At 41.4% G+C, this 22,212-nt stretch overlaps 1 protein-coding gene across 3 annotated transcripts; it reads left to right on the top strand.

Moving 5' to 3' along the window:
* The first annotated feature begins 3,578 nt into the window (after nucleotides 1-3,578).
* LOC114570149 (cytosolic phospholipase A2 gamma) lies at nucleotides 3,579-20,628 on the top strand. 3 transcript variants are annotated; one of them, XM_028600394.1, is made up of 13 exons: nucleotides 3,579-3,668; nucleotides 5,731-5,841; nucleotides 7,551-7,693; nucleotides 9,816-10,002; nucleotides 10,120-10,225; nucleotides 10,939-11,079; nucleotides 16,338-16,403; nucleotides 16,506-16,646; nucleotides 16,881-17,027; nucleotides 17,140-17,223; nucleotides 18,582-18,736; nucleotides 19,558-19,729; nucleotides 20,433-20,628. In XM_028600394.1, exons 1-13 carry the CDS (start codon nucleotides 3,609-3,611, stop codon nucleotides 20,603-20,605), a joined length of 1,686 nt encoding a protein of 561 aa, XP_028456195.1. In that variant the 5' UTR covers nucleotides 3,579-3,608; the 3' UTR covers nucleotides 20,606-20,628. The 3 variants fall into 3 exon arrangements, with proteins under 3 accessions (XP_028456195.1, XP_028456196.1, XP_028456197.1); XM_028600395.1 differs by lacking the exon at nucleotides 3,579-3,668 and adding an exon at nucleotides 4,037-4,126; XM_028600396.1 differs by lacking the exon at nucleotides 3,579-3,668 and adding an exon at nucleotides 4,654-4,723.
* Nucleotides 20,629-22,212: the final 1,584 nt, after the last annotated feature.

Genomic DNA, 22,212 nt, shown 5'->3' with positions numbered 1-22,212 from the left:
TTTTTAATGTATTTGTTTTCGGACGTGTAGGTTGTCAGCTGCGGTTTTGCTTTATTTTATATATATATATATATATATATATATGACCAACACGGTTTTTATATCTGTACTTTGTTTCCTTTTCAGTAAAGCTAGTAGCCAGCTTACGGTGGGGGCTAGGCACGCTAGTGAGGGGTCCCTGCACAGTTTGTAGTGATAATGGCTCTGGAACATGATTTGCAGTGAGCACATGTGGTGGGTACGTTGATGCACCCCTGGAACACACCTGGAGTTGGATTGCCTATCCACAGCTGGGCTCTGCCCACTTCCCCTTTTCATTTGGTCATTTTAAGTAACTTGGAGTGTAGTCGTTTAAAAAAAGAATTTACCTTTTTTTAAATTGTCGACATTGTAATAAACATTTAGTCTTTTCTACTTAAATTTGATTGTCCTAATTTGAATCACCTACATTTCTAACCACCCTCTTTTCAGGCACTTTAAATTATTTCTTTCTTTTTGGAACCACGTCTCTGTATTGCTTCAGCTAACGAACTTGTGTAGCCTTTGTATAACTGGGTATTAGTTAAGGTAGAATTAAAGCATATCTTTGGGGTGAGAGTCCCCAGGTGGTGTCGGATAGTTAGATTCTGGTGGTGGTTACTGCTGTGGAGCCACCGCACCTTGCCACACTACGTAGGCTAACACACCCCAACTCTTTAAACCTGACTCATCCTTACTCACCTCACACTTGGAAAGTGTGAGGTGGGAATCATTCCTTCAAAGCATGTACTTATGGAATTTGAAACTTTCCCTCTTGGTCCTGCTCAGTTGGAAAAGGAAAAAAACTGTGGCACACTATGCAAGCAGATTGGGATTTTGCTTACAGGTAAATATAGGATATTAATAACTATGCTTTGTGTCCATTCCTTATTTGTGAAACTTTTTGCTGGTTTTTGGTTTGTATGTGTTTTAGAGCAGCCAGTGGGTTTCTATTAGCCAACTTTATAATAATCAAGGTAAAAATAAGAGTAGGAAAAGAGTAAGTGTATAAAGTAACATAGCTACAGTAAGAAATAAATAAAAATGTTAAGTAGAAGTGAGCTTAGGTTACAAGTAAGATTAGGTTAAAAAGATGGTTTCAAAGGAACTGTACAAATTCTATTGTAGTGCAGTGGCAACACAAAGTGTGGATATAAGTTCCAGCAATGAATAAATAACACATTGCACCAAGTAATTATTGTATATAATTGTCCAAAAATATTGAGTGAATGTGTGGAGATATGGAATGTGATACCAGTTTTGACACTTAAGCGTGTAACACTCAGAGGAAAGAGTTATATAGTTTGATGGCCACCGGCAAGAACGACCTTCTGTGGCGCTCTCTGGTGCATCGTGGGTGTCGGAGTCTGTCGCTGAAGGTGCTCCTCAGACTGAGCAGTGTGTAGTGGGTGGGATGAGTTTTTTGGATAGCATCCTCCTCTCTGACACTGTCTTTAAGGAGTCCAGCTCCACCCCAACATCACCGGCCTTGCGAATCAGTTGTTTGAGTCTGTTGGTGTCTGCCACTCTTATGGCGTTTTTCCCTTACATGGTACCTGCTCGACTCTACTCGTCTTTTTGGTTTTCCATTATGAAAAAAAAAAAAAAGTTCCTGGTACCTGCCAACAGGTACTTTTTGGCCTTGAGCACCCTGGGGCTCACACCATCGGGGCCTGCAGCTTTCCCTGCATTGAGTCCTTCTGGCGGTCTTCTCATCTGGTCAGCCGCGAAGCACATCGTTGTGGTAACCGGGGGTGCGGGGTTGAAGTCTTTGGGAGGAGTTGTAGGCCCCCCATCTGGAGGAGGGAGAGCAGATAGGAGGGGGAGGGGGGTGTAGTGGCTTGATCATTGAGTTGAACCTGGAAGTCGGCAGGGTAGGGGCTGCAGAATTAATTTGCCTTATCCACTCCTCCTTCAATCCCATTGCCAGCTGACCTGAAACCAGTGATTCAACTCTCTCATGTTGTTTGGCTGGAGTTTCCACACCAGCTTCCTCCAGTATTTCTCGTAGCAGCGGTCTGTTATCAAGAAATAACAGACTACATTCTACATTAGAATTCAACCAAGCCATAAAAGAAGGCTAACACATAGCTACTAGCATTAGCTCTTGGTGGGCTGTGGTATAAACATCGAGTAGAAACACAGCCGTAAATTTGAGAGGGATGTAGCTAGAATTGTTGGCATTTTACAGTCATAAAGTTGGATGTAGTCCAGTTTGTTTAATGAGCAGGATTAGTGGAACAGGTGGCCGGCTAGCGTTAGCTTTCCACCGGCACACTCGTTGAACACTCCCCGCTGATGAGGTCTCTTTACCGGCCAGAGGCATCGAGCACCACCGCTGGTCTCCGTGCAAGCGAAGCTCGGGTAGTGTGTGGAGTATTGCGTCTGTAATAAAGTGTCCTGCATATTCTCCGATGTGTTCCAATGTATCCCGGTGGTACACGTGTGCGGTAGTTTGAATGCACATAATTGTTGTTCTAAAATGTCTGTCGGGATGAACAGTTTCTGCTCCTTCTGAGAAGCTAAGCGAGGATTCAAGATGGCTGACACTCGTTTTTTCCTCGCAATCTCCGGAAAAAGCCGACAGTCCAACCCCCTTTGGGCTATGCGGAAGTGGCTCCTAATACACAATGAATACAGGCTGTAGTCTTTTGCCTCTGGGCAAAAACGCCTCAGATGACGCAAAAATCGTCATTTTGCGTCATCTGAGGCTTTTTTCCAGACCCACAATACAGAGATCTCCCCTCTCAGGGGGATATGAGGGAGGGAAGCACGGTCATTCAAAAATACTACTGGGTTTCTACTAATACAAAGCTTAATGTAAAATCTGTGAAGTTTCCCTTTAAGTTTCAGGTTCACCTGGAACTTTTAAGCTCCTCCCTATTACCAATACCATTAAAATGTCCTTAATGTCCCTTGTTAACCATGGTATGTTATTTGAGTAACAATAAACAGTCCTTGTTGGGACAATGGAGTCCACACAGTCGGACCACGAATGCCGTGTTTGAGCTATGTTACTGGTTGCATGGCGTTCGTCGTTCGACTGGTCCAAGACGGCGCCCATATCTATAAATGAACGCTACTGTCTTTATAATCTATCTTTTTAATAAACTGTCTGTACACTTACAAAAATCTCAATGCTTCCGTTTACATGTAGGGACCCTCATTATGTGGTGCTATTTTTGTCGAAATATTTACTCTCTGCCCTGAAAGCTAGCGTAAGCAGCTAATCACCGGTTTGCGGGAGCTTGTTTCAAGCTAGGGACACATTCGATTAGCATGAAAACATGTCCCAGAGAACGGTCGACTCAGTACACCTATGTTATTAACCCCTAGGTTCATTGTGCGCCTGAATTATCCTTTAACCAGGAGCACATAGCAGCATGATACAGGAATATGAAAGTTTGTGCACATCAGTCAAAAGAAAGACTCTTTGAAATCATTGTCAATCCAAACAATTTAACACATAAAGCAATGAAAGAATAGACAAAATCTTAAAATACTATTTCCCTTATTCATGTCTCAGTGCTTGTTTGGTAGGCCAGACTCTGCAGAAGACCTTGTTGTAACAGCCTTAAGAAAATAAGAAGATGAAGTTGAAGGAGAAGAGGAGGAAGGCCAAGAAAGAGGCGAGAAGGAAGAACTGGAAGGTGAGGATTTATTAATCCCGCACTGGGGAAATTCCTGTGCTACAGCAGCGCAAACAATTTACACACATCAGAATAACACAAATACACATTTGGAAAAGAAGAACAGGGTTGGCTTTAGTAAAAGAAAGCGACGGGTGAGTTTAGGAAACGTGACACGCGGGACATGATCCCCAGTCTCCTGGGTGAAAGTCGTGTATTTGACCTATCCACCACCCCGACCAACCTCCCTATGCGGATTTTCGCCCTTTCGTACTACTCGCTACGGCGTAAATTCACACGCAATCGCAAGGTAATGTAAGTCAATGGAGGCCAAACTGCTTTGATAAACATGCTAAAAAGCGAGTATGCGTCAACAATGGCATACTAATTGGCGTGTCATACATGCGCCACTTCATGAAATCAGTCTGGAACTGGAGATGAATGGGGTGGAGGAGCCTTACATCGATTTTTGCCTGAAGGTAAGATAAAAAAAAATGTATTATCTGGAAGGAAATTTGTCTTGGACAAACAATATCTGCTGTTAAAATAATCCAACACAACATAGTGCCTACATACACAAACCCATACATAAAGTACACAAACACAGACTGATGCATCAATCACACGGACATGCTCATGTTGCATGTAGAGACAAAAATTGCACACTGCCCGTGTGTGTGTATTTAAGATAAAAGCAGCATTTCAGGCGTTAGACTGGCCTGCCATTCAGGGCTTTGATGGATATGGGGACAAATGAGTTTTTAAAGCAGTTGAGTCTGCTCCGAGAGAGAGAGAGAAAAAACATGCTGAGCTTTATTTTGATAATTGTGCAGCCCTAGTCCGTTTAGAAGTCCTTGATATGGAAAAGTTTGGGAACAACTGTTACATGGCGTTTGTAAAGCCGTGGGTTGATACCATGTCACGACATGTAGATTGAATAACAAGTTTTTCATGCTCACAGATTTGCCATTTCCTTGACATTTAGTTTCGGTAAAAGCAAGGCAGCTTTATTTGTAGAGCACAGTTCAGCAACAATTCAAGTGGACAACATGGAGCAGAAGACAGCCGCTTCTAAGGTGAGAGATGCATGGCAAAGGTTTTATATCTGGTATGAGAACAAGGCACGGCAACAAGTTCTGGTACTCTCTGGCATTCACTTTGCCTCATGATTTGAGAGCAGGGTCTTCAAAAAAGCAGCTAAAGATGTCTTTTTTTAGCCAGGCATTCAATCAGCCATGTTGTTGATTGTATTATATCAATTTGGATGTTTCTTGCCTTAATGATTTATTAGTTGTTGGGATTTTTACTGGGTATTGATGGGTTTTAATGTATTAAAGGCCCTGAACGCCCACACGTGTTGTCAGTTAATCTGACTGACTGGACCTCTTCCCAGGAATGTGTGGGTTTGGTTAGACTGAGTGATTGACAATTTCCTCAGTCTCTTTGTTGCATCTGTTAGGGCAGGACAGATGACAGCTTTGTCATTCTTAATGGCATTCTTAATTCTTTGTCATTTTTAATTTGTGACCTAATAAATTCCCATCAAAGCTCTGGCCCACCTTCAACCCGAGCAGAGTCAGCCAGAATAACTGAAATCGCCTGAGTCGGTGTACAGAGGCTTTAATTAAATTGGCCTGTGTCTGTGATTGGTGCTACATAAATAAACTTAAATGTTAAAAAGGTGCATTTCCATGTAAATTAACTGATTTCAAAATTGAAACGCAACATAAGGCATTACATGATATTATTTTGCAGCAGCAGACTGTCACATTAAAGCATGTTTTCATTAATATGAAGAGTAATACAGTAACACATTTCGATGTTTGAGGCAGACTCAACTCTGGGATGAAATAAATGTATGATTAATTTCTTGGTTATTATTCTTGGTATTTGTGTATCACTGTTGGGTATGTTACTCTCTTTAATTCTTTATACTTTGTGGCCTGATTGTGTTTGTTATTGTGCTAAATTGTGTGATTGTCTTGATTTTCCCATGTGAAAACACTTGTAAATAATGCTTATTATTTACTAGTATTATTACATATTCAGTCTCATTGAGTAAGCTGTCTTTGATCATCTCCAGAAAGCCATCCGTCAGTCCCAGTCTCTGTGTGCTGGGGAACATGACTATGTTCACCAGAGGAAGAGAGTTGTTCTGGAGTCCCTCAGCAGTCTGGGAATAAACTGTACTACAGTAAGAAAGAATACCTCTCACACTTCAGGAAAGACAATTTCTTTCTTTCTTTCTTCAAAGAAAACCTATTTTTGTTTAGGAATGTATAATGTTTGCACAAATGTCCTCTGCAAATGTACATAATGTGATAATTTTCATGCCATGGGACCTTTAATACACCATGAGCTTTATGTTGTAAATTAGGGTCCAATTTGTTTTTGAAATAAACATTAAGCAGAGGATGTCTTTAAATGTCTTGTTCAAAGTTTGGTAGCACCTTGCCAACCAAGGCTAGCTAGCTACAGCTAGCATTAGCTGGTAACTTAAGAGAACGTTTGCTGAACATGCAGATAACCGGCGACACTACCCAAAGGTCCGCGTTTCCCCGTCGGCCAAACTATGAAATTTGCCTACTTTCCCTTTTTAGTGTTTAGTTTAGCGCAGCACAATTGCAACCATAGGCAACATTGGTTGCTCCTTCATCCTGTGTAGCTCCGCCCTCTCATTCAAAAATCATCACGTCCATTTTCAAATAACCAAGATGGCAATGGCTAAATTGCCAAAGTCAAGGTTTCAAAACAGCAGTCCACAAACCAATGGGCGGTGTCACGGCTGCTACATTTAAAAAAAAATGTCTTCCTGTCAACGTTGCACTTTTGGTCCTCCCGGGTCGAAATTTACCCATCTGTTTTGTCTGTTTATAGGGTATAAATTATCACCCAATTCTGTGTTACATCTTTTAAGCCAGCTTTAACACTTACTTTTGGAATTCATGGTCAATAAACCTCTTATAGCAAATCATACCTAATTTCTGAGTTAGAAAAGCAGAAATTATGAATTATTTTTTACCAATATTTAAGACAAGAGAAACGTATGTTGGATTATCACAGACTTGTATATGTCAAAGTTTTGTCAGGATACTGTTTTGAAACCATTTTATTATTTTTAATGTCATTTTTGGGCAATGTGTTTGAACAAAACCCATAATTCTGAAATGGAAACTTTGAAAATAGGTCAAATTTGACCCGAGGACAACTTGAAGGTTAATCTTTAGGACAGCTTAGATATGAAAGGGTGGAGGATTGGCCCATTTCTCAAACGCTCTATTGTTCCGACCTCTCAATAACCCGAAAAATTCCCTTTGGTCCTATAGCCCACTAGTCCGACGTCCCTCTGGTGGCGAAATGACGAAATCCAGTATGGCCACACCAAAACCCGCCCTACGAAGCAGCTCGATTGGTTGGGTTTAGGCATTTGACCTTGAATGGTTAAGGTTAGGATAGCCGATTGGTCAGGGGATAGGACCTGTACAAATGGGGTTATGTTACCTTGCGTAAGCATGAACGCTTGGCCAATAAATGCTATTGAAGAGCGGGTCTTGGCGTGACCATAGTGTAATTTGTAAAATTGCTGGTGGATGTCGGACTAATGGGGTGTAGGACCAAAGGGAATTTTTTGGGTTATTGAGAGGTCGTAATAATGGAGCATCGGAGAAATGACATGGCACCGAAGACATCGGTCGGATTCAAACTCTGGGCCTTTGTGTTGAGGAATAAACATAAAGGCGCGCAACTGAGATACCCAGGTGCCCCAGTTGCTACATTTTTTAAACTCCTAATAACCTCATGAATAACTTACATAACTCTAACAATGAAGTATGTAAAATAATTATAATAAGACATTCTTTATAGCTGACTTAGCACATTAAACCTCTCTCATGTTTCCACAAGGATTCGGTTCCCCACATCGCTCTGTTGGCATCAGGTGGGGGTCAGAGGGCAGCTGTGGGTCTGGTCGGTTCCCTCTATCAGATGGAAAAGGAACATCTGTTGGACATGCTGCTCTACCTGGGATCAGTATCTGGGTCAACATGGTAACAATAACCACACTTAACACAGATAGAAACGAGTGCCTAAACTTAACTGTCATCACTGCATGACGCTCACTTTTTCTGGCTAAACTCCAGTACCACGGCCCCTGAAAGGACCGCCTTCTGGCGGTGCCTGTAGCCAGCTAACAGTCACCTATTGGCGACTAAACAACTGCCGCTGGTAGCCGGCGTCCTGGAGCTCTGTAGCGGCTAAATACAACCGGCAACTGCCTGTAAGAGTTTGTGAGGCTTGGACCCAAAACTGCAGAGAAGCAACGACAGTGGCGAGGAGAAACTCCCTTTTAGGAAGAAACCTCGGCAGACCCAGACTCTTGGTAGGCGGTGTCTGACGGTTGGGGGTGTGATGAACAGTGGCAGTAATAGTCACATTAAAGATAATGGAACAGTGACTTCGAAGGTAGTCGTTGTAGTTCATGTTATAGCAGGGCACATCCTGTCATACTGAGTAGTGCAGTCTCCTATACCGGATCCTGACTACTCTGTGCGTATGAACATCACAGCAGTGCGTTGCGGGATGTAACGTGGCGCTGCAAAGCATGGGTGGATACAGCGGACGCGGCTGGGCATTGCAGGGAATCTCAGAGCATAGCTATGCGAAGAAGAAACATAAGGACTCCGGGGAGTAAACTCCCCAGAGCTAGGTTACTAACAAGCAGTTCTGGGACAGGATGCATACAAAGGAAACAAATGAAAACAGAGATGAGAAAGAAGCTCAGCGTGTCATAGGAAGGAAGGAACTTCCCCGGTAGTCTAGAATTATAATAGCATAACTAAGACACGCAGGTTAGCTTAGAGAGAGGTGCCGGACCGGGCTTGAACTCTCCCCTGCCGGATCGGGCTGTACTGGCCTGCCTCCCTCTACTCTCACTATATTATTGATTATATGATAAATAAATCTGATGACTACGAAGAGAAGCAGGTGGGCCGGGTTAGGCGGACGCTGCAACTCCTCACTCCCTAACTATAAGCATTATCAAAGAGGAGGGTTTTCAATTTACTCTTAAATGTGGTGACGGTGTCTGCCCCCCGAACCCAGACTGTGAGCTGGTTCCACAGGAAAGGAGCCTGGTAGCTGAAGGCTCTGGCTCCCATTCTACTTTTACAGACTCTAGGAACCACAAGTAACTCTGCATTCTGGGAGCGCAGTGCTCTAGTGGGACAATAAGGTACTAAGAGCTGTTCTAGCTGTTGTAGGGCTTTGTAGGTCAGGAGAAGGATTTTAAAGTCAATCCTGAATTTTACAGGAAGCCAATGCAGAGAAGCTAATATGGGAGAAATATGATCTCTTTTCTTAGTTCTTGTGAGAACACGCGCTGCAGCATTCTGGATCAGCTGAAGAGTCTTAAGGGACTTATTTGAGCAACCTGACAGTAGTGAATCACAATAGTCCAGCCAGGAAGTAACAAATGCATGGACTAGTTTTTCAGCATCGTTTTGAGACAGGATATTCCTAATTTTGGCAATGTTACGAAGATGAAAAAAGGCTCTTCTTGAGGTTTGTTTCAGATGGGCGTTAAAGGATAACTCCTAGATTTCTGACAGTAGTGCTGGAGGCCAGGACAATACCATCCAGAGTAGCTATATCTTTAGATAATGAAGTTCGTAGGTGTTTAGGGCCCAGCACAATAACTTTAGTTTTGTTAGAGCTCAGTGCTGTTAGAGTTACAGCACTGAGCCTTGTGGAACGCCATGGTTAACTTTAGCGTACTTGGAGGATTTATCATTAACATTAACAAACTGCGATCGATCAGAGAAATAGGACTTAAACCAGCTTAGTGCAATTCCTTTAATGCCGACTAAGTGTTCCAATCTCTGTAACAGGATTGTATGGTCAATAGTGTCAAATTCGGCACTAAGATCTAGTAAAACAAGTATGGAGACAAGTCCTTTGTCTGCAGCAGTTAGAACGTCGTTAGTAATTTTCACCAGTGCCGTCTCTGTGCTATGATGCTTTCTAAATCCTGATTGAAAGTCTTCAAACAAACTGTTGCTATGGAGAGAATCACATAACTGATTGTTTCCATATGTACATAAACAATGCTTAATTGTTCTCTATGTTCTACATCCTCTTGACCTATGTGTACCTATGTGTCCCCTGTGATAGGTCCATGTCCTCCATCTACAATGACCCACAGTGGAGTGACAACCTGGGCACAGCGGTGTCCAGGCTGTTAGGCCCTGGGGTTCCACTGGAGGAAGCTTTGGCCTGGTTGGGTGAGAGGGCAAAGGAGGAGCATTTCTCTCTCAGCGATATCTGGGGGGTTTTGACCTCTGCTGGGATCATGAAACAGGTGCCAGGGCGATGACCAACACACTATTACTCTTATGTCCCATTTGAAAAGCAGCACACTCTGTTACAAAGATTGTATATGTGTAGTCCTTCACAGAAACATCTTTTGTTTTATTAGATGGACCTACGGCATCTTTCAGATGAGGCCAGCAGAAAAGCCACCAACCCTTACCCCATCTACAGTGCCATAGAGAAGCACTGCTACTCACACGGGCCCATACAAGGTACACAGGGTGCGATTTGGGAAAAAAGCAGAACAACAAAACATGCAAGAATGAAATCCCCCTTGCAAAACAATGGATATAGTGCCACTCGGCCAGGCATGCCAAAAACTAAGTATGCTCTTCAATAATTAATGGAAATACAGCGCTTTCAAGCCGGAGAGTGCAGTTAATTTCTTTAAACCAATCACAATCTGGATGCAGTAACGGTGGCTCTGCAAAATAACCTCGGAAAGGAACTTGTTTTGGTGGAACATTTGCACCCCGCAAAAGAAAAGGCCACATACAATATTAAGTGAAGTTAATTGTTGACACAATATAGTAAGGTGAGCTATTTAAATTAGCTGGATACATGGTTAAACATAATTTGTAAGTGTATCATCCATAGCAATCCCACCGATGGGTCCCAAAACATCCCAGTTAGAGAGTAAATGCTGTAAACATACAGTATTCTTTGTAAATCTTTACAATCATTCCCCAAAGAAGCTGGTCCGCCTTGTTGCACGATCCAGATTTTCTTCAAAACTTCGCATTTTCAGTTTCGAAGTTTGGTTGTTGTTTTTCAAAGCGAACAAAGTTTGAGAACGGCAACAGACAGAGAGCGGAAGGTGAGTGAAATGTCCGGCAGTTACCCAGGAAATGTACTTCCGTTGATCCAGACCAGCACCTTAGTGACTTAATGACTTGCAAGTGTAAACTGACTTTCTCTCTTTCAGGGAAATGGTTCGAGGTGACCCCGCACGAGGCTGGTTTCACAGAGTTGGGTGTCTTTGTGGAAACTTCTCTCCTGGGGAGCAAATTTCAGAATGGAAAGCTGCTGGTGAAGAAGCCAGAGATGGACATGGTCAAACTACAAGGTGTGTGGACTTACAGTAACTAAACCAATTGATATCTGGCTTTTATTTTGAAGTTATTTAAGTATTTATAAGGTCTTGTTCAAAAGAGAACCATGATCATTATATATGCTTTCTTACTCTTTGAAACCAAATTTAAAATTTAACAGACTGGATCAGCAAGTAACTACTAATGCTTTGGTTATAAAATCATAGGCATTAGGATTTGGAGATTTTGACTGATTCTAACATTAATGAAATAATGTGTGCTGCACTAAAAATGACAGTATTTAATCACCAATAAATACACAGAAACAGGTTTTCAAAGAAAGAGAGCAAGTACAATCTTAAAGCTGCAAAAGTATATAGAAACTCATTAATATTAAAACATACAGTAGTGGCATCATGTCAAAATGCATCACGGCATTAAAAGGGTTACAATTCTTAAAAGGAATGAATATGTAATGTAATGCGTTAACATTTTATTTGAAGGGTTGTGCATAAGACTGACATGACACCATCTATTAATCATGACACCTGTAATGAACATGAATGAATCTTTTTGAATGTTCACGACTGTTGTCATTAAGTGTCATTCGGTAAATTGTGACACTTTTAATGCAGCATTGTTTGAGATGTTTGTGTTATTAAACTTGACATCAAGCAAGACAATGTAACCTGTCAATGTCTTTTGTAATGACAACTTGACATCAACACAACATTACTTGTCATACATACAGTATATCATGGCAGGCCTACATTTTAAACTTTCCCAGATAGCAAGCACATTTGGGCCGATTACGGCTGAAAAGCGCTACTGTCGGCTCAGTGTCGGCATCGGAGTAAAGATAATGGGCCAGAGTCGTGCCGACTGTGTACACAACACTTCTGGCTGGCATATGGCTTTTTATGAAGAGCCAGTGTCGGCTAAAAGCAGTTTTACTCGCGCTGGCTCAAATACGGCGTTTTATGAATGGGCCAGTGTCGGCTAAAAGCAGTTGTACTAGTGTCAGTTCCGTACTCGTTGTAGCTGTGTATATTTACCGTCGGCCCGAGTTCGTTTTGTCACAGTCGGGCCACAACGAGAATTATGGAACTCAGCCGCCTTGAAAAAAAAAAGGTTTTGGCGGTTAAATTCTAGGACTCGGCCGGAGATTTGCAGTCTGCAGAAGATTTCATTTTCGGGAGGAACATTTTCAGCGGCAGAAAAGGCAAGTAATTTAATTTAATGTTTATTAAAGTGTTGTATTACATTTTGAAGATTTTGTAAATGTCAAGAAGAATTGTATTTTAATATCTTTATAACAATTAGATCGTTGGTGATGATAAAATATCAGAAAACATTCTGATATGTTATCACAAATTGTGTAAATTTAATTAACATTATCTTGTTTTATTATTATAACTGCTCCAGTGCACTATAGCTAATCCAATGATTTGGAGTTATTTTTAGTGTTCAACGCCAGCGTTGATTCATCTGTTGAATGAATGGGCTATATCAGGCCTAGCATTCTGTGACCCATTGAATTACATAGCCAATTCTGTCGTCAGCTAACAATGACCTGGCGGTCCACCAGCGTTTATTTGGCGGCGCAAAGTCTGCGGCTTGACGCGGTCTGATCGGCAACCCCAACAATCTGAAAATGCCGTCGGTCTGCCAGAAAACACTTATTATGAACCAACTGCTGGGTAGCGGACCACCGTCGGGAAAGCGTCGCTGGTGGTCCGCTGGAATAACGATGAGCAAAACGGCAGTGGGCCGCCAACTTTGCTGTAGGGCTGGACCTATGTTAGCTGTTACAGTCACGTGACTACCACGGAGGCCCGGAGGGCACACATAGCTACTACATTACGGAACTGTCATTTTCCATTTCAAAAGAAGAAACTCAAAAACATTTTAATAAAATGCCAGTATTACATATCCAGCACCTAGCTGCTGCAGTATTTCAACTAATAAAACAGCATGACGTTTTAAAACACCCAGTGTGAAAGGGGCTTCAATTTATAACAGTGATTATAAAAGATCAAATTCAGTATAACTTACCTGATTGAAGATACTATGCAGGCAAGCAGGTGAATATGAACATACCGCAAAATAGTAGGCCTAATGGTTTTATGGAAAAACACTTTGTGTTTATATTCGGGATTTATCTGCTTTCCTGTACAGTAGGCTATGTTTAATCAATGAGTTATACTGAATTTGGTATTTTAATATAATTGTCCTACTAATTAGTAGCCTACTTAGCACTAACCTGGTAAAAATTACGGTCAATCATGGAGGAAAGCTTTTTGCCCTCCAGGAGGGTGTTTCTATATTGGTGTGACGTCACGTGAAAACTATCCGTGCGTTCATGGACATCGGAAAAAACGTTTTTCCGAGTGAAAACGTCACCATTCACGTAACTTCCTGTGGGAATCAGAGGTGGGAAACTCGGGCTGGATTTTGATAACCGAGTTTCCCAGTTCGTGACGTGTTGTTGACAACTAACGTTTGATGTAGGCGACTTTTGGTTCACTGAACATATTTCAATGACAAACTGAATAAACTGTTTATTGTGGACAAATGCCTCTGCCAAGAAACATGCACAGACATAACATGTTTGAAATTATTCATAAATAGGCCTATGTATAAAAACACATTATCCATATCCTTTCCCGTTCGTTCGAAAATCTTTTGTTATTGTGGCCTCCATGTTTTCACACACCTGATGCTCTAGGCTATGGCCAACCGTTGGCGGCAGTCATGCAAAAAGTTGTTATGCCAAACGCCAATATAAGAGAAGAAGAACATGCATCCCGACCATGTGAACGCCGCCAGTCGGAAAAACAACGTTACCAGGGGGGCGGTGCCTGTTATTCCGAGGTGGCTTGAACGCAGCATATGAGTGGTAGGTGCTGTAGTGACGGCATGGTGGGTTATATGCTCTATGGTTATGTCACTAGCACCTACTTTGGTCACATAATTCAATGGGTCACAGAATACATATATATATATATATATATATATATATATATATATATATATATATATATATATATATATTCATACATATATCTATCAACTAAGGGTGATAGATAGATAGATAGATAGATAGATAGATATTAATATAATATTAAGATAATATAATATTAAGAAAAGTTTGCTTACTCAAAGTGTTTTTTTGTTTGGCATTAATGGATGTGTGTGTGTCATTTCTTCCTCCAGAGTCAACATTGGAACCAATTTTTCCTTCCTATATTATAAACATATTTTATTGTTATTGTTTAAAATGCGTTGTTAATATTATTGTTTAAAATGAGTTGTTAATGTTATTAATGTTATGTTATAATGTAAATGTTCATTTTATAGTTTATTTGATCATTGTTTATACATATTCATGTTATAGTGTATTTGTTATTTTTTTAATAAAAGCCTTTAATCTTTTGTAAATGTTTGAATTTGTGTTTTCTTGTTTTCCTGCTAAAATGTGTTACATGTCGTAGTTTCTGGACCACATCTGGCCCGGGGACCAAGCCGAGTCTCAGCCAGATCTGTCTTACAGTGTCTGGGCCAGAACTGGGCCACATAACACTGTCACTTTACAGTGTCTGGGCCAGAATTGGGCCACATAAACAAAACAAATCATTTTACAGGGTGTGGGCCTCATCTGGGCCGGAGGGACTGTTTTTGTTTCTATTTTCCATGTGTGGACCAGTTTTGGGCCGGGGGCCCAGCCAGAACTGGGCCAGAATTGTAGCATGGATGTGGCCCTGTGGTGGGCCAGACAAATTTTGCTATGTGGTTTAGCTCTGTGTTAACATTACATTAAACTGTCATTAGGTGGTTTACATTTGCAGTAAAGTGGAACCATTTAGGCTTGTTATTAAGATGTCATAAAAGTTATAAGATCAATTGGATAACAGTGGATGCAATACCAAGGTGAATTAATGAGTTTTGGGCAGATAACGTTAGCGTTAGGCTAAAGCTACTTGTTGCTAAAATAACCGCTAACTGTAGTTAGCTGCCGTTATCTAGTTAGCTCGGATAGCTATACAGCTGTTTTTAATTAGCTGACTCTCGCAGTATCTCCCAGGGTACCCGGTCATACGCCTTCTGCAGATGCATAAAAACACATGTAGACTGGATAGGCATACTCCCAAGCCCCATCCAGGATCCTTGCGAGAGTGAAGAGCTGGTCCATTGTTCCACAACCAGGACGGAATCCACATTGCTCAGATTGTTCAGCTTTCTCTAAAATATTAGAAACACTAAAGCAAAACCAGAAAACCCAAGACGTTATAAATTTGGTGTTGTTCCATTATTTCTGAAACCTAGTGTCGGCGAGTTTCAAATATTCTGTTTGGTGCGTTTGACAAAGTGAAATGTGAATGCAAACCTAACCAAATGAAAAAATGCAACAATGCTGCAACATTACCTCCTTACACAAAACTATAGGTGTGAAAGCGCCCTTAGTTGACAGTTAATACATATCTAACAAACCTCAGACTTTGTCAAACTAAATACATGAAATAATCTTAAATCTAGAGTCTAAGTGTTCATTTCCCACACAGGTCCAGCGACTCTGAATCAGCTAAAGTGCTAGCACTGTGGAATGATTTGAATCACTTCGAAGCTGCCCGTGAAAACCCAGCGTAACGCACATTCAGCGCTATTGGCTACTGTAAATCCCAACCAATATATAATAAGTCCCTCTTTTGCCTCTGATTGGCTAGTACTTTTACCTTTTTTTGGTTATATTTGTTAGGTTTAGGCATGAGCGGAGTGATATTGGTTAGGGTAAGAATACCAGGGTAAGCCAATCAGAGGCAGAGTAGGGCGGGACATGCCTTCAGCAGCAAATTTGCTCGCAGTGAACACTGCTGTACTGGATCAAATGCAGCGGAGGCCTGTTTTACGACAAATACACTACAGAGATGTTTTTTTTCTTCAGGTTTGGCTTTTTGAACCCTGGGGCTAAGTCAGCTAATTAGACAGCTGTACAGCTAACCAAGCTAACTAGCTAACAAGAGCTAACTAAGGTTACATGTAACGTTAGTAAATCACGTCAATCACATTCAACAATGAATGGAATCGCACTGAATCTTTCCATATTAAAATGCATCGTCCCTGAACCGTATCGTAGCCCGTGTATCTACATAGGTATGGGATTGTCTCATAAGGGAGAGATGCACACCCCTACAGAACACTTGATCTGCAGGTATTGATAGATTGATGTCGATTGTTGATCACATTTGCATATTATTAGTCTTTGTCAATCCTTGTGTGTGCTGAAACCCTGCAGGTATTTTAGGTTCTGCGTTGGCTCTAGACCAGACGATCAAAGACCTCATCCCTCCCTGGCTGAATGGTAATCACAGGTTGACATTGTCATATATACATAAATGTAAGTACTTTTCAAAGCTGCAGAGATAAATCTGTGTGTGTGTGTGTGTGTGTGTGTGTGTGTCAGTGTCTGGACAGATAGACAGTGCTGCTGAAGACTACCTACGTGTGTACAATGCTCTTAATAAACTGGTAGCCCTGACCAGAAGCACCATAAAGGATCCTACCGCTCTGTCTTACCTGGACAAGTTGCAGAAAATACTAGAAGGTATTGTGGATAATAAAGCTGACACAATGATGATCCATAAAAATTAAGTATTAAATCTTATTGTTTTTGTAGCTGCAAGCTCATATTGCAAGATTGTAGCTACTGATAACCTGAATGTAATGCCATCAATGTTTATATTTTCTTCGCTTTTCAACTCTTTTGTGTCTGTGATGATGATGTCTGTGAAATGTCTTATTAAAATGACAGAGTCCATTAGATTCTTATCTTTTCCAGACATGCTAAATCATGATAAGTCAGTGTGGCTGGAGTCCAAGAGTTCGGAGGAAAGAAAAAGTATTTTTGGCAAGTGGAGTCTGGAGCTGATGGCGGCGGTACAGACCTGGAGCCAGAGTCTGGAGGACGGAGCTTTAAAAACAAATGGTCAGTGTATGGCAGATAAACAGACTGGTCTGTTGTAGACGAACAAACCCATTTTATTTCAAAAGAGATATAAACACGCCTGTGTAATTCTTTTCAATGTGTTTTCCCCCAGTCTCTCTGCTGACTAAGCAAGTACTACCCATGATTATGAAATGGGAGTGGGGAACTACTGGAAATTTTCTCTACCAATACCAAGGTGAGAAGACAGACCTCTTCAGCAAGTAATCAATCAATCATTCATTCAATCAATTAATCAACATGTATTTGTATAGCCCTTACAGCAACCAGCAGGTATCCAAAGTGCTTTACATCAAGGACCAATAATAAAAACACAACCTTATTATATAGCATTTTCAGGTTCATACTTTTGGGTTTCTACTAGAACATGTTTACATGCTAAAATGTACAAACAAAACAAAACACTTTATTTTTCTCATATTACCCAAGGCTGCTGCACCTATGTTGAGACGCTCTGTTGGAGCGTGTGTCTCTTTCTACCATTACAAAAATCCAATCCATTGCAAATTAGTTGTATAAAACAGTGAAGCAGATGAAAGTGTTTTTGCTAATAGACACCTGACATCACACCATAAAGCATCTTATATACTAGATGCATCCAAGGTGGCGTGTGAACAGAGGTTGCGCACAGCTCTTTTTTTTTCAGCAGTGCGCAACAAAGCGGAAACAGGAGGACTGAACGAGTTTGCCGACAATCGGATGCCCGGACTCTCAGAGTGACTGCAATTCTGTCTTGTAAACTTACTGGGATAAGATGAGCTCTTTTATGGTGAATGAAAGGCTTGATCTGACGAAGTAGGTCATCCAATCAAATCAAAGCATTGACGGCAATGCTGCTGCCAGTTCTGCCGTTGCTTACCCTTTTCTTCTTCTTCTAGTCAGGTAGAAAGAGCAACGTCGGTAGCATTTGCTCATTAGCACCACCGCTGTTCAGGAGAAGACTGCAGCTAGTGTCGCGACCACCAGCGCAGGTATAAATAGTTACGGCAATCCCATGACGTCACATTTACACGCGCCAGCTGGGTAGTATACCCTAGTATATAAGACGCTTAACAAGTCACCAAAATTGTTTGTCCCAATGGGTAAGGTATGGGGCTGGGTACTGAATTCAATACTTTTTAGGCACGGACCGAATGGCCTCAAGTATCGAGTATCGAAAATGCCTCATTATTCAATACCTAATTTCAATACCTAAGGAGTAAATCTCATCAGTGTCAGTGAGCCAATAAGCATGTAGCATGCTTCTACCAAGATGTAATAATGCTGCTGATTGGCTGTCTAATTTTACACGTTGTAGTAGGAGCTGAAAAATAAATAGAAATTGGTATTGAAAAAAGTATCCTTTAGGAACCAGTATCTAAGTCATGGTATTGGTATCGGTATTGAACATTTTTGACCAATACCCCAGCCCTTGTAAGTTAATGTTTTTACAAATTCCAGCACACACAATAATTGGCAAATGCAATACAATAATGAAGAAAATGCCTGAAGATTGGATGCAATTTAAAAACCTTTTCAACTTCTGTTGCTGGGCAGATTCCACAGTTCCACCTTACCTCCGCTCTACAGAGACATTCCACCTGATGGACGCCGGGCTGCTGATTAACGTACCCTACCCTTCATTCCTGGGAGAAAAGAGAGATATCGACCTCATCATTGCACCGGAATACAGCGCCGGAAACATGTTTGAGGTACAGACTGTGTGTGTGTGTGTGTGTGTTTAGCAGTGTTCCAGCAAAACCTTTCGGTATAGTACCTATAGAACCATACGTAACCCTGACCTCAACAGAGGATTAACAATATACGGGGACAGAATGTCCGGTTCCATAGGTACCATACATAGCTTTTGGCAATGGAAACGCAAATATAACCGTTCTTATGTGTAACAGACTTTATTGAAATTAAGCTTTTCTGTCTGTTTGAACACTATATTGGCGGCAGTATTATACAATATATTGTATGGGCCTTTGACTGCAATCCAATAAAATCAAAGCTATTTTGTAAGTAAAATACTTACAAATGAATTACTAAAGAAATACTGACACTACTATTGCCATTGTTGAACAGTCAGTGATTTTCATTATGGAAGGTCATTTCTTTTACTAGAGTTAATGCAACCTAGTCTACGGTTCATTTTAGATGCTTTAATGCAAACGCCGGTCTCCCAACATCACGGCCCTTCACTGTGAGACTATGAAGCTAGACATACAGACTATGAAGGTAGTAAAACAAACTTTACATTAACCTTCATCCAAAATTTGTGATATGGAGATAAGTTAAAACTAAAAAGACGCCCTTGTAAATGTAGGCTCAAAAGCATGTGCTTCATACTTTATACATTTTATGGTTGGCTTCGACTCTCTTTCCCTTTTTGATTGAAAGTGCAACAACAAATGGGTTAGGTTTTATGTTCCAGCTTTGTTTAATGTTATGTAATTTGATCAAGTAGGATTTATTGCGCAAACCAGCGTGAAAGCTGTGAAACAATGTTGATCCTCTACTCCCTTCACAGACTCTGACTCTTGCCAGAGACTATGCAGCAGAGGTGAAGAAGCCTTTCCCAGAGATAGACGCCAAAATCCTGGAGGAGAGAGACTGGCCAAAGGGCTGCTACGTGTTGAAGGGAAAAGTGAAGGAACCCACCATTGTTTACATGCCGCTCTTCAACAGACACAACTGCAAAGGTCTGTTGCACACACACACACACACACACACATACATGCAGATTGCTCTTACCAGTGTATTGCTGTGTGTACTTCGTCCACAGCAATCCCCACCAATCACTCCCAAAACGCCCCAGTTACAGAGAAAGTGCCGTAAACATATTCTTTGTAAATCTTTACAATCATTCCCCGAAAGAACCAAGCAGGTCTGCCTTTTTCCACGATCCAAATTTTCTTCAAAACTTGCCGTCTTTAGCCCAGTTCAGACCAAACATTCGCAACGAGCCGAAACCATTTAAGAACTTCGCAGAGAAAAGTTGCAGCAGTCTGAACCGGCTCCTCTCAAGCCGGCTGATGGCGTCGCCATTTTATTCCTATGGTACAAACTGTCTAAAAACAGACAAAGCTAGTGGACATGGCAGACCTTTAGATGGAGGCTGAACGTGTGCTACAAAGTAGGCTACTAAGAATCGTTATGGAGATGACGCCATCTCGTCTCGTCGCATTGGTGTGAACTGTCAGGTTTTAGAACGCTGCCGACCGGTGCGTTGCAAGTAGCTGCAAGTTTCAACTTGTCTTTTGTTGCGAATCTTTGGTCTGAACTGGGCTTGGTCTGTGCTCATTTTTCCAAAAAAAAGCTTTTAGCTCTACGCTTTTAGCAAGGTGTGAAGAAGAAGGGTAGCAGGTGATTGGAGCCTGAACAGGTCTTTACTGTTTTCTGTAGATGCAGCGGAGTTCAAAGCAAAGATGGAGGAGTTCTCCACCTTCCAGCGTCCCTACAGCCAGGAGAAGATTGAGTTTGTGTTGGAGACGGCGAAAGCCAACATAAAGACCAACAAGGAAACTCTGCTGCGGGAGATCAAGAAGGCTGTTCTCCGCCGACACAACAAGAAGTAGGGTGGAGGGGGGGGAGGGCACCGTCAGGGTAGGACCAAGGTTATAATCGTTAACGAAAATTAACAAAATAACGAAAACTAGGTGGGAAAAACATTGTCATTAACTGAAATCAAAATAAAAACGAGGCATTACAAAAAAATTATAACTAATGTAGAATAACGTTCTTACTAGTTGCAGATAAATATAAGAATGTAAAAGGTTTCCATAAGAGACAAAGTGTGTTTTGGTGTATGCTTATTGCACAGAGTTGTGTGCTGTCATAGACACGGTGGTTCCCCAAATAAAGGAAACTCAAGTACATTGAGTAATAATAACAAATGAGGACGAGACATAATACAGTGGCCCCCACCCTGGCGGGTGTTGTGTTAAGATGGCAGTCCCGGTGAGGAGGAAGAAGAGGGGGCCCAAGAAAGAAAGGATAAGAGATGAGGGGAAGGTTAGATCGGGGCTAACGAGCTCTGACAGTCTAGAGATACGTGGACCGGCTCTGGTTTTTTGTCTGTTGCTAGGGAAACTTAGTCTCTGCGTGCTTTGTGATCCCACTGATCTGTGTATTATAACTCTGATGCCTGACTGATTAAACAAATGTGTTTGTCTTTATTTTATCATTTTATTTGGCTCTTGCTTAGGATCCATGTAATTCCAATTTAACGAAGGAGTGGGGATACAAAGGTCTTTTATTGAAGTCAGACACATTGTCCCAAAAGGGGGGACGCATAGGAGGAAATCCCAACACTAACTTAAACAGTAATGTCTGTTTGCAAAACTAACATATAAAATAAAATTATCGAGTAAATATCCTTAGTTTTCGCAAATATCTTTCAGAGTTGACATTTCTGACCATAGGCCTGTTTATACAGTCTATTCCATAGACATATATAGTTTCCAACGTGGGAACCCAGAAATTCAGACACTCAATGTCAAATTGAACACAACATCCCCTCACCTGGCCTCATGGCGGTACCGAAAGTTGGAAGAAAGCGGCAGAGTCCTATTTGATTATGACTGTGTCAGATAAAAGCAAGTGCCCTGCAGTGGAAAGTGCTAAATATGTGGACAATTTATCAAAGGGAAAAATCCCACAAATTTGAAAGTACATTTTAGAAGCGCCCACAAGGAGGCTAACCTAGCTTACCTTAACAAGGTAAAGGAAAACGCAAAGCCGCCTTCCCCCGAAACAGAAGCTAACCCCAGGCCGGAGGGCTTTCACCGGAGACCTGATAGCTGCTGGGTAGTAAATACGCAGGAACACCACAAGCGGGAGGAAGCGTGGGTTAATATGTGTATTGATACTGGGATATCTACACCAGAGATCTTCAAAAGGGGGTCCAAGACCCCTAGGGGTTCTACAGAGTCACTGTAGAGGGGTCTCCAAATGATTGTACATTTTTGGAAGTTACATTTTTTTATGTCTAAACATAAGTGCCACATATTATTAGCAAATATAAATCCCCACTGATGATAGGCTTACTGGCCTATAGGTAATGTAGTCACTAAGATAGCCATGCCCAGATACAGTTCACCCTAAAGATTCACTGTGCCCCATAAAAGATGATTTATAAAATCATGCCAACAATTAATATTTTAATAGCTTGGTATTCTATGCA

The sequence above is a fragment of the Perca flavescens genome, chromosome 15, assembly GCF_004354835.1.
Source record: "Perca flavescens isolate YP-PL-M2 chromosome 15, PFLA_1.0, whole genome shotgun sequence".
Classification (NCBI taxonomy): domain Eukaryota; kingdom Metazoa; phylum Chordata; class Actinopteri; order Perciformes; family Percidae; genus Perca; species Perca flavescens.
Note: the sequence above shows the minus strand (reverse complement) of the source record. Positions and strands in the feature narration are given on the sequence as shown.

Coding starts and splice junctions, on each gene's coding strand:
- LOC114570149 (XM_028600394.1), top strand. CDS start 3,609: ATGAAGTTGAAGGAGAAGAGGAGGAAGGCCAAGAAAGAGGCGAGAAGG. Junction 7,694..9,815: donor TCAGTATCTGGGTCAACATG/GTAACAATAACC, acceptor CCCCTGTGATAG/GTCCATGTCCTCCATCTACA. Junction 19,730..20,432: donor CAACAGACACAACTGCAAAG/GTCTGTTGCACA, acceptor TGTTTTCTGTAG/ATGCAGCGGAGTTCAAAGCA.